Source organism: Gopherus flavomarginatus, chromosome 25 (genome assembly GCF_025201925.1).
Source record: "Gopherus flavomarginatus isolate rGopFla2 chromosome 25, rGopFla2.mat.asm, whole genome shotgun sequence".
NCBI lineage: Eukaryota > Metazoa > Chordata > Testudines > Testudinidae > Gopherus > Gopherus flavomarginatus.
Genome location: NC_066641.1, coordinates 6,751,137 through 6,763,779, shown reverse-complemented (window position 1 = coordinate 6,763,779; position 12,643 = coordinate 6,751,137). Strand labels below are relative to the sequence as shown.

The following is a 12,643-nucleotide window of genomic DNA, read 5'->3' as shown; positions in this document are numbered from 1 at the left end:
CCCCACAGCTTGAGCTCAAGTCAGCTGACCCCAGGTTTGAGACTTGGTGTTACAGGTCTTTTATTGCAATGTAGCCATACTTGATATCTTGAATTTGTTTCTTCTGGCAAGTCCATCAGAGCCTTTGTCTAGCCACCTTTAGGGTGTGGTGCAAGCTGCACCTTTCTGGAAGTCAGTGCTGCTTAGTGACTGTGGCTTTGGACTGGGAGTTAGGAGACCTGGTTCTATTCCTGAGGAGTGCTGTTGATTTATATTTGCAATACACGGATGATCCCCACGGGTACAGTGTTAACCTTCCTTTGGGAAGCACTACAGATGGACTGTGCTATGAAAGTTAGGCACTATAGTTAGCAGGTTAACTTTTTCTTTTCCTCTTTAATCACTTAAGGAAATATTTAATTCAATTTAAAATAAAAGGTACAGTGGTAAAAAGAGTTGCCCCTATGGTGTTTCAGGGAATAAAGAAATTAGTACAAATTATACTTTCAGAGTAGCTACACATTAAATCTCATCATCCTATTATTATCTCTGCACCCCAAGCTTCTTCTATTTCTCCATTTACTGTTAATATCTGTACAGAAAAGGTGTTTATTTTGCATTAAAATCATTACATATGTTTTTTCACTTAACTTTTAAGCAGGATTACAGGGCACACTAGGAAATAGTCCTTACGACTCTCTCACCTTGGAGAAAATACAATGGAAGTCTGATTTTTACATCCACATCTCATGTTTCTCACAAAGCTTATATGGGGGATGGGGAGGAGAAGGAAATAAGGTCATTGTTCCCCGACAAGTTGTTTATATTACTTGAAACTCAAATACATTTGAAAAATGTGAATCTCAGTTTGTCAGCAATAGTCAGCTTTAATAACAATGAAATTACTGTTTAAAGCTTCAACAGCACCTTGTAAAGGATCTGTTGCTATATTTACAAATTCTTGTATATTATATATTTTCTTAAACCAATTTCCATATGATGTTCATTTTGTTACAAAACACTTGGTACAAATTAGTTTGCTAACAATCTTAATAAGCAACACTGAAAGATTGGGGTCTTGATCCCTGGATCCAGCTGAGCTGTGCTCGGGGAAAAGCACAAGAGGGAAAACTTGGCTTCACATAAATTTTGACTTTCCCTGATCTTAGGTGCCAGATGGGGATCAGTTTGGCTGCCAGTATAATTTAAAGCATCCTCAGAACGGTTCTAAATTGCGTCATCTGGAATGGCTCCCCCAGGTATCATTGTAACAGCTGTAGATTATGTCTCTTTCTGCCAGCCACATCTCCAACATACCCCTTATGCCAGGGGTGGTTGCAAAGGGTGGAGAGAATGCTGACCTGATGCCACTCAGAGATTTCCCCAAACCAGGGGAATCCACAGCTGGACAGTTGAGCCGGCTTTATAGTCTCTTTGCGCCTGTACTGAAGTCAGTATTTAGAATCTAGACACTCAGCTTCAAAGTAGCGACTTCATTTGAACAACAAAGCTGCTAAATATGACTGAAGTGGTGTTTAGATCACTGTGATCCATCTACCGCATTGGGGTGAAACATACAATCATGTTGAACAATTTCCGCAGCCAATATTACACAATGCAGTATTTGTATAAACATGGTTTTGAGAGGGATAGAGTTCTGAACTCTACCCACACTTGACTAGTGTCCATGGCTATGAAGGTCAAAGGTTTTACAGTTAGTCACTCTGTTAAGAAAAACTAACTGCATCTTTCTTGTATACAAAAGAAAGAGGAGCAGGTACAGCTGACACTGCATGTGGGAAAATGGAAACGTCCTGAAGGGTTTTTGTTACATCTCTGGAGTCAGTAATTAGGATATGGTCTGTTACCCAGTTGCCCAAAGCAGCTTTACGTAAGTTATCTACGGACTTGTATATTGTCAGCATTTCTGTTTGGAGGCTGAGAATTCCCAAGAGCTGTTTAAATAATGAATTTCTGAGGGGTAATTGAGTGGAGAAAAAAGTTAGTGACCTAACAAATGAATGCAAACATGCTATTCTAAGCACAGCTGTGCAAGGCAAATGTTGTCAGCATTCATTTTCAGATCTTTTAATCCAAATTTTGGATGTGAATGAAACCAAATGTGCTCAAAGTCAAGAGCTCACTAACTATAGCACCACCTCCATGGCCTTGGAAAAAACAACTCAAGGACTAGTTGGAAGAGGAGTTACAACCATAACAAGAGTCTTTTGGTGTATTCTCAGCCTCCGTAAGTCTTGCCTTCTCTTCTACAACTCCTGAATTTTCCTGGCGCACTAGGGGTTCACACGTGGAATCCATGTGTTCCTTGGTTTGGAGGCCCACACCCAAAGAAAAGCTAAGTTAAAAATGCTCAGGCTGATAAGAGTTAAAAACAGTCTCAATCACAGTACCGTTATGAAGATTTTCCAAGGGTTCTAGGACTCCCCTCCGGAAGGAGGCCATGGGATCCTGAACACAGGATCTCAAGCTGAGCATACTCTGTAAATGTGGTTCTCGCAGTAGCTGCTCCCTGTAGGCAACAAATTGTGGCGAGCGGCAGAGCAGTGCTGCCACGTTGTGTACAAACTCTGGCACAAGACAGGTATAGGCATTGTCGGCCTGGCAGTAATGATAAGCGACAACCTACCAAAGGGAAAACAACAAAAATATATCGACCATTAAATTAAACTGAATTAAAGTTCAGCCATTCACAAAAGTAGACAGTGACAACTACTAACGGATCTATCTGAAGAACTGCTTTGTGTACTGCATGATAGACTTGTGCTCCACTGTTTCAGATCTCCATGTCAGTAATAAGCTGTGATTGGTTTTTAAACTTAAATTTTATTTGGTGTTTTTAAAATACCATGCTAAGACTGGAAACGGATGTATGGAATACAGCAATACGTTAAAAAGAGCACTGCAAAACCTGCAAATTACAGATTCTCATGAACAAAGGGGTTGCCAGACTTACCCTACATTCCATACCCTCTCTCACAAAGGTCTTCCTGCAGCGAACTAACTAAAGAAAAACCTCCCCTTCCCCATGGCGCCCCTAAGTCCCAGCTCTTCGGTCTCACTGCTGCCACCTTCTCAAATAAACAGAAGTGCAACCAGATCCGCCTTCCCCTTTCCATCTTTCCACTGGTTCTCCACTCTTCCAGGAACGGATAAATCTCCTCCCTCCATGGACTGTGTGACACTGTATGGAATTTTGAGACACTTTATATTATTATTAATACCAATACTATAAAAATGCAATGAATTGTGCCAGATATGCTCTGTAAGGTGTCACTGAATGTTATGATTTGCCAAGTATGGTAATCTTGTTTATATGTTTATATCACCTTTGTATTGTGAGTTATAGATAAGTATTGTATATCTGTATTTCCAAACTTGTGCTGTTTTTCTGGGTGACACTCCCAGACAGATTGGCATCAGCACTGCCTAGCCTGTTCGATGGCCCATCAAGGGTCATCAGCTGTACAATGAACCCATTGAAAGGAGCCGGGGATGTACCTTATGACTCAGCAAGGCATGTACAGGCAGGCTGATGGACAGAGAACTCTAAGGCTTTTCCATGCCATGTGCTGTGAAGCTTGTGTTTGAGACACAGGAAGTACACGCCACATGGCAAAAGGAATATAAAGGGCAGCCGAATCATCTCCATTTATCTTCAATCCTTCTTACCTCTGGAGCAACTTTTCTACAAACCGAAGCTCTGAACAAATGACTGAATGACCTATCAAAGCTTTCGATGTGTTCGAGAGGGAATTTCAAGCCAACAACTCCCCAATATTGCTAAGAACCAGATATACGGACTTTGAAGTCTCTGTATGTATCTGACTGCTTTATCATTTAACAACTCTCTTCTTGTTCTTTTCTTTTATAATAAAGTTTTAGATGCTAAAGGACTGTCTGGCAGTGTGGTATTTTGGACGAGATCCAGACTGATACTCACCTGGTGAGGTGGCTGGCCCTTTGGGATCAGAAGAACATTTTGTATAAGTGAACAGAACTTCTCACTTTACTGGACCTATGTTCTAATTGGGAGGCTGAGAACTGGAATGGGGGCTGGGTGATTTCATTTTTCGGCTTCTTGGTAACCAGTGTGGGGGATCAGGAGCACAGTTCATGACTGGTTGGTAAGTGTAACTTAAGTGTTAGCCACCAGTGTGGGGAGAATCTGCTCTCTTTTTTGCAGCCTGCCCTGATCTTCACTTTTTCACTGAGAGTTGTCCTAGGCACTCCAGGTCACAGTCTGCAGAGGACAACCCTCTCTGTTCCCTCCACTGCTCTCTCTTTCTCCACCACACCTGGCCACTTGGAGGCAAGTTTCCTCTTCCTTCCAGTTTCGGCCAACTTGGTCAGCCTTTCCATAGCACACTTCCCCATCCACTTTCCACCTCTCTTTAAATCTCATTTGACAATATCATTTTTCTATAGTTCTTCATTTTAACTCTATTTATTTTGTTCTGCAATGTATCTGGGGGTCCATTTTGTCTGAAAGACATGATACAGTCCCTTGAGGAGCCATACAGATGGATCCTATGAGTTGACACTCAACACTGCTCATGGCTGCTTGTGTAGGGTGGCATGACTTGGGCTTTAATGTCTCTGAACTGCCATAATGAACCCTTGGTTGGCAACAGCCTGTAGGACATCCAAAGATGTGCTCGTTCTGAGATGTTGTCGGGGTGAACATTTATTTTCATCTGAACTAAGCAGATATGACTTTGTAAGGCATCATTTTTCTCATCCTAACTGCATTTTAAGCCTGGGTATCACAGAGTGCAAAGGCAGCTATAAATATTAAAAGAGACTTTTCACTTTACTCTCATTTTTGTTTTTGATAAATGTCACCACCAAAGCTGAAGGCAGTACTGAGAGTTCTTTGCTGAAGTATTGGTAAAGTTCAATTTAACCAGTCTCAAATGCTTTCTATCCAGCACCTTTCACACATTGTGCTAAATCTCTGAAAATAGATTATACTGAAGAAAACAATAAGCAGGCAATGGAAGTGAACTGAGAATAAAAGATTACATTTAAAATGTATATTTCCATTATTTTCCTGAGGATTGAGCAAGTAATAACAATATGATCTGTTGTCAGTGCAAGTCAAGCCATTCCATGTAAAGTATTAAGGAGTCAAGACACTATACTCTTTATATTAAACAGCAAATGTCCATGGTCACACTTGTATATTTTCTTTTTAAAGGCAGCTTCAAAGTAATTTAAACTTGTTTTATGCATATTTTACCTCAAGTGATTCCACATGCTGGTGCATGGGATCATGAAACCAATCAGCCATGGTATGCCATCTGCACAGCTTCTGCATACAGTGGAGTTAGTGCTCTTTAGCAATTTACAAGTTTCTGGTTTGAAACTTGAAAAAAACAGAAAACACTTCCAAGTGACTCAGTTCAAAATGTTGTGGCCCTGAAGGCAGAGACATCTCTCTCTCTCTCAGCGAGTCAGAAGTACAAGTATGAACTCAGATCCTTTGTTTCTACCTCTCATAGTACTAAAACAATTCCTTGGCAACTTAGCTTGCACACCCCTTGAAAAGAGATAAAATAACGCAGGGTAGTACATTTTGGGAAGGTTAATTTCCTAGAACCACCTGGATCTCCAAGTTGGTTGTATAACAAAGAAATATGATTATCACAATTTTTGTAGCCATTTTTTTTACACATTTCAGGGCTTAAAAAAACAACCCGATATGTAGAAGCTAGAAAACTGACTCTAGTAGACAAATGCCAATAGGAAAGGTGCTGTCACTCCTGAAGTGGGGTGAAGGAGCAATTAATTTCTCAGTTAGTGACAAATGCTTTGTGCATCATCCTCCTGGCTACCAAGAGTGCATGGTTTGGGCCTCCTATTATGATACTGCCATTGAATCTTACCCGGACTAGTCACATTGCTCTTGGCTAGTAAGTGTCACAAAAATTGAGATCTTCCTCTGCTCATTTTTTCTATTTTTGCCTCTCCAATCTCTCTGCTGCTTCCCTCCCTCTCCCTCCGCCACCACTCTCTCCATTGTGGCCCAACCTTCACCAGTCTCTTTTTCCATTCAGCCTCAAACAACCATCACCTTCACTCTTCTCTCTTTCATCACTCCATTCTGTTCCCTCTTCAGTTGCCCTTTTCTGGATGTGGGGCTCAGCAGGAACATTCAATCCTGATCACTAGAGAAGACACTCAGATCTGCATTTCGCCTGGTGAAGAATGAGTTATTCACGCTCTGTGTATGTATGTTATTTGTGCTATACCTTCAAGGTCAAGCCATTGATTAGATCTGACCTGTGCAGCACAATACAATAATTAAATTTTACTTGACTTGAATTGAGTTTTGGTTCAGATTAGAAATGGTGGAGGGATTACAGGAGATTAGAAGGAGGAAGGAAGATTTCCTGGTATAGGTGGGATTTAAGGAGGCATTTGAAGGAAAGAGAGGGTGGTTGGTTGATAAAAATAGGAAGATGTTTCCAAGAATATGGGGCAATCTCAGTAAAGGAATAAAGCTGAGAGAGGAAAGAGATGAATGCAGCAGTAAGGAGAGAAAGGTTTGGCAGGCAAATAAGGAGCAGGAAAAATGAGATCAGTGATGTATGTAAGGAAAGATTATGTAGCACCTGGGAAGTGAAGACAAGTGAAAAAGGAGGATGGGGAGTTAGGAGTGGCAGTAGATAATCGCCAGTAAGAGTAAAAGAAGAAAGAGCTAAACACAATAAACCTCAAAGGCGAAGGAGTACGAAAGGGAGAAAGGAAGCGTTAGGAAATGTCATATTTGAAAGATATTTTAGTTAATAGGATGGGCCATTTTAAACAGTTCTCGGGCACTTCATGTGACATGTAACATCTTCCACTCAAGACAGCATTCCTTTGACATCATGCCTATAGACATGATGTGTCTGTTTAATTTTATAACATGCCATCATTGACATGAGAAGTCTGTTCTGTCTTAGGTCTTCTTATACAGCCAAAGTATCTCAATATTGAGGGCCTGACACCTCTGACACACTTAGAAAAATGTTCAAATCCTTACAGTGCATCCCTGCTTTTAGTACAAGGCTACAAACTTATGTTTTAATAAATTTTAGTATTTAACAGGATTTCTCTCTTTTTTCAATCATACAAAATGGTTTGGAAGTAAATACAGTGTAATCCATTTACCTGCCAAAAGGCCATTCACCAAGTAATATTTTAGTTTTAATGAAATCAGCATCACTGTATTTTAGTATTTCGTGACTGTGCATATATGTGGGGATTCTGTTTATAGGGAAGGTTCTTTCATTATTTCTACACAGCTGAGGATGTTAGTACATGCCTGCTCAAACACATTAGAGTTACAAGGCATCAGGTCTCAGCAGCAGTGAATTTTGTTTCTTCTTCCACCTCTGCATCAGATGACAGTATACCCACTCTTTTCAGGCACCCCAGCAATCATAAATGATTCTCTCTTTTGGCTAGAAGAGTGTGGAGAAGGATATTTCAAGTCAGCAGTAATGCTGTAGGTCAAGTGTATTAACACTATGGGGCAAGGAGCTACTACACTACAGTTATGTATGGTGCCCCTTGGGATGATGTGAAGGGTTAGCATGCAGGGGTGCAGAAGATGTATACAGAAGATGGGTTGGCCTTTGCAAGGGGGTCATCATTGGTTTCATTTTCCTGAGCTAGGAGACCAACTTTCAAAAGTTATAGTAACATCAGCATAGGGCAGCGGTTTTCAAACTTTTTTTCATTTTCGAATGGCGGTGTGGTCTCTTTTGGAAATTCAAGCTGTGCTCTGCAGACCCCTACCATAAAAGTCTTACACAGAAAACTGACTGAACAGAATTCAGCTATAGATGTTGCATGTGCTCGGCCCTGCATTTGATGCAACATGAGAAAGGGTGCCAAACTGTGGACTTCTATAGTAATGACAACACTTCTGGATTTTGACCTGTAGGTGGGGTATTCACATACTTCTGATTGATTAGAAAAACGGAATGCCTTTTCTGGGATCTTAAACTTTATTTTCAGTCACATTTCACTAGCCGCTTACACAGAGTCTGGGGGAGTCGCAGGGGTCCGCGGACTACAGGTTGAAAACCACTGCCATAGGGCATGCAAATCCTATTGATACCTTTACATAGCACCATCTGGTGCTCGGAAAGCAACACTGCAGGTTCTCATTGAAATTTGGAAAACAGCTAAATATTAGTTCGATGGTTTGGCTTCTGGGTGATTGTTGGTGGAGGCCCCTCCTGGCCAGAGGAAGTTAGGCAGAAAAATGTTTTAATGGAGAAAGAAATACACACACAAAGCAAGGGGAAAAAAAGAAAAAAATTGTCCAAGACCAATAAATGGTGCAGACAAAGGATTATAAGCCTGGACTCCAAACACAGACAGGATTTAGGGCTGGTTAGACGACAACTTGAGGGTGTTGGACAGATGTCTTCATGCTCTTAATAGTAGATTTGATGAAGGGTCACTATTTCATCTAACTGTTAAAACTGGAACTTCATGAAGAAATACATGCTAAACATAAGTCACATGAGTGTGCTTTTTATGGGATCTTAGATTAAAGACCCTTATTTTTATTTTTATAATGGACTCCAGGCCTTTCTGCTCTTCCTCGCTACTCTTTTCCCATGAGTTCACAGCCCCTATCTCCCAGGCTGTAACTACAGTGTGTCACCTAGGCTCAAACACACAGTGCGGTACTGCATACCACATAGGTGATATTTCTAAAGCGCATCCATGTGTTGTGCATTAATTGGTCCATGTAGACTCTACAGGTGTGCAATAAAAGTTCCCTGGTGCACATTAAACATTTGAAACGCTTTGAGACAGTACTATGTTAAAGCACACTAGAGAACAATTAGCGCGCAGCACGTTAGTGCAGTTTAGAAATCCCATCGCTGCAATGGCATAGCTGCACCATGTAGACAAGCCCTTAGATAGTACAGGGGGAGGTATTATACAACCTTCAGTAGACAGATTCAATGGGTACATGCCACTAGATTTTCACATATATTGGGCTAGCTCCTCAGCTGGTGTAACCTGCTGTCAACTTCAACCAACTGAAGATCTGGCCCACTATATATAACCTCAACATTGTGGACATGCTGGCAGACTGCTCATCTTCAGTCGGCAGAACCTTAAATAACTAGGAAATTTGCTTTGTTAAAAAATTATTTTCACACTAAATATATATTATAAAAACCCAAACCCACATAATTTACCATGGAAGGAGGAGCCTTCTCCCCTGTCAGAAGGCAGCATGGCAGTGTGGGTTCAGGTTCACTGAGGGCAGGATGGAGACTGAGGAGGAAGTGGACAGATGGAAGGAAGAACGTGATGAGAAAAGGATAGATGAGGTGGAGGACACATGGAAGACAAGATGCTATGGAGGAGCACAACGGGGAATAGGACTGGCCCAGAAGACAGGGTGGGGAAACGAGGATCAGAAAGGAACAAGACAATGAGAGGTGCAAGGGATACCGATGGATAGAAGGGCAGCTCCGTTGTCCTCCCAGGGGCTTGGGACAAATAAGTGGAATCCTTCACCAGGTAGCCACTGGGGTGGCTCCCATTTTTGTTGTGCGTGCAAGGTTGAATTTTGAGCCCGAAACAAACATGTACATATTGGGAGTGGGTGGCATCCACCCAAAGGCTCAAAAATCAGAAGGCAGATGAAGACACATATGTCTCTTTAAAAGGTTATGCTTTTTCCAAGCCAGTCTCATGATTCTGAGCAGTCTGGTCCAGGGTTTTTGAACGCCTGTATTTGGCAATACAGCTTCCCTTGCTCTCTTTCTCTGCAATCCTCACCTGTCTCTTCTCCCCATATCTCAACACTTAAAAACTGCAGGGGGGTGGAGGAATGAGGCAGGCAATCTCCCCTGACAAGCAGTGCTCTGAGCATCATTACTCAGCCAGGCCTCGGGGGTCCAACAAACTTCTCATGGTTCATCTCGGGAAAACCCCTCTGCAAAGAATTATGGGAAGTCCACTGGCCTGAGACTGCTAATGCCATTGGCTGTTATTCCCAGGCTGGGGAAGCTGGGGGAGGGGAGGTGCAAGAGAAGTAGAGATTGTTCTGATTTCCATGTAGGTGAGCCATTTAATGATACATTTAAAGAAAACTGGGAAATTAATTCACAATAATCTTTGTTGGGAAAATTGAGATTGCTATACACATAATAAGCTTCACTAAACCACAAAAGCAAGGTAATGAATAGTTAACCCATTTAACCCTGTACTTCTCCAGCCACAGGGAGATGTCTTACCATTTCCAAAATGACTAACACCACAGACCACACACTCCAATCTTAACCATTGTGCAAGAGATGTCAGCCTTCCAGTACTCCCTTTACTACAATATCACCTTCCAACCAGAAACATCCATAACTAATGAAGTGTGGAAGGTAACAGAATGCAATGCGCCTTGTGAGGGTGTAACACTGATACACAATGGAATTACATTTTCAATATTTTTGTCCATGAACCTTATAGAGTGGTAATCTCACTGTTTCCTCTTGCAAAGGCTTAGATGGATTCAGTGAGCCTGTTTCAGAGAAAAATTCCAAAAAAGATCACAGCAATTCAGGGTTTTTAGAGCCAAACAAATAGCTTGATAGCTTGGTATTTCTAATACACTTTAAATTTGGTTTAAGATTTTTGTTTTCCTTAATTACTTCAGGGAATCACTGAAATCCCCAAAGAGGAGCAACCTTTTCCTCCATGGTAGTTATTCCTGTGCCAAAGTCTCAATTTTATGATTGAAGTACAGGACTGATGAATCAGAGACCTCAGTGGGAGTCCTGCCAGAGCTCAATGAGAACAGGATGATGCCCATTGTTTCAGATAATTTTTGCTTTTGATAACAGCTTTGGTTTTTTAGGGGAGTTAATTTCGGATAACTTCAGTGCAAATGCTGAGGGGAAGGAAGTGCTTTCAGAACCCAGTAACTCATTTTCTTCTGTAGTTTTCCATGGGAAATAATAGACCTGCTTGCTAGTTGTCTAAATTGGTTTATTTCTAAGGATTTTTCTTCTCCCTGATGACTACAGCACTATTAATCATGAAAGACTTCAAACCGCTCCCTCAGAGTACAGTGAAAAGCTGCTCCCTAATAGTATGGCAAAGAAACTTAAAATAAATGATAAGCTCACCTGGAGCTCTCTCTGATAGTTTTTATTATTAATTTAATGCCATCAATGTGATCAAAATTGGTACAGAGTCAAAGATAAAGCAAGCTCCAGCCCCAAAGAGCTCACAGTCTGAAAACAGCCATAGAGAAGACAGGACACCCTGGAAAATCCAGAGGAAGGAATCATAGGCCTTTTGCTTCTATTATAAAAGGGTGTCATAAGGAGGTGGGAGAAAACTTGTTCATCTTAGCCTCTAAGGATAGAACAAGAAGCAATGGGCTTAAACTGCAGCAAGGGAGGTTTAGGTTGGACATTACGAAAAACTTCCTGTCAGGGTGGTTAAACATTGGAATAAGCTGCGTATGGAGGTTGTGGAATCTCCATCTCTGGAGATATTTAAGAGTAGGTTAGATAAATGTCTATCAGGGATGGTCTAGACAGTATTTGGTTCTGCCATGAGGGCAGGGGACTGGACTCGATGACCTCTCGAGGGCCCTTCCAGTCCTAGAGTCTATGAATCTATGAATCTGTTATAAACTCACAACCTATAAGCTCCAGGGGAGAAGTTAATTTGAAGGAGGGATTTGGACGAGTTGATGCTGATGTCATGTTTTCACCCCCGATTTCTGTAGCCTATGTCAACAATTACTCAGACCTTTAGTCTTTTATTCATGGACTTCCATAATAGGCAGGTCATTTTTCTTCATTGTGTTGGTACAGTGCGTACTGACAATATCATTGACACCAGCAAAGAGCTGGAATATCAGTACTTAGGGCCATTGAATGTCTCATCTCTTTTCTGTATTTCTTTAAAAATTACTCAGGACAGTGACACACACACAGGCTATCTGGATGGTGGTTGCCCTCATACTCCAAATAAGCAGCTCCTACTAACTTCAATCTATTATTAGAGCTTGTTTTTTGATAAGGCCTGCAGATTATCATACCGCTGATCTCAGTGACTTCCTCCGTGACCAGCTGTGGAAGTTATTGTAATGTACTAAAAAGAAGATTTTTCTGAATTAGGGCCTAATGACAGAAAGAAATTAAATCTCTGACATGTCACGAGAATTGTTTCATTTTCCATGAAGTATCAGCAATTTTTTTTTTTAATGGATGCTGCCAAAGACGTACAGGTCAATTAATCAACCTAAGCACTGGTCAGCTCAAGAGGACACAGTATGTTTTGGAATCCAGTGACCGTTAGTTCTGGAATCAGTCCATGTTTACAATAGTCAAGATAAGATTTACTGTCAGAGTAACAACTGAACAAACTAACAGATGCAAAGCTGCTGGAATAGGAGGTCGTGTATGTCTCTTGTCTTTTAGTTAGTCTGATGGCAAATAGCACATCAGCTTTTCTTTTTTTTTTGGTTAAATTTTCAGTGGCGGATGGATTGGGCGTTAAAAGTCCTTCCAAATGAGGTCATAGCCAAGATACTACAGGTCAGATTTTTTTGGCCTAAAAACCATGACTTGTTTCTCTTTTCTCCCTAGTTGATCCGAAACGCCAAAAGAAA

At 41.2% G+C, this 12,643-nt stretch overlaps 1 protein-coding gene across 11 annotated transcripts in view; it reads right to left on the bottom strand.

Annotated features, from left to right (window-relative positions):
- Nucleotides 1-12,643, bottom strand: part of TANC2 (tetratricopeptide repeat, ankyrin repeat and coiled-coil containing 2) — a 628,479-nt gene that overhangs the window by 78,069 nt on the left and 537,767 nt on the right. For all 11 annotated transcript variants that reach the window (XM_050934871.1, XM_050934879.1, XM_050934880.1 and 8 more), the window contains one exon: nt 2,391-2,622. In XM_050934871.1, coding sequence (XP_050790828.1) covers nt 2,391-2,622 — 232 coding nt within the window. The remainder of the gene's footprint in view (nt 1-2,390; nt 2,623-12,643) is intronic.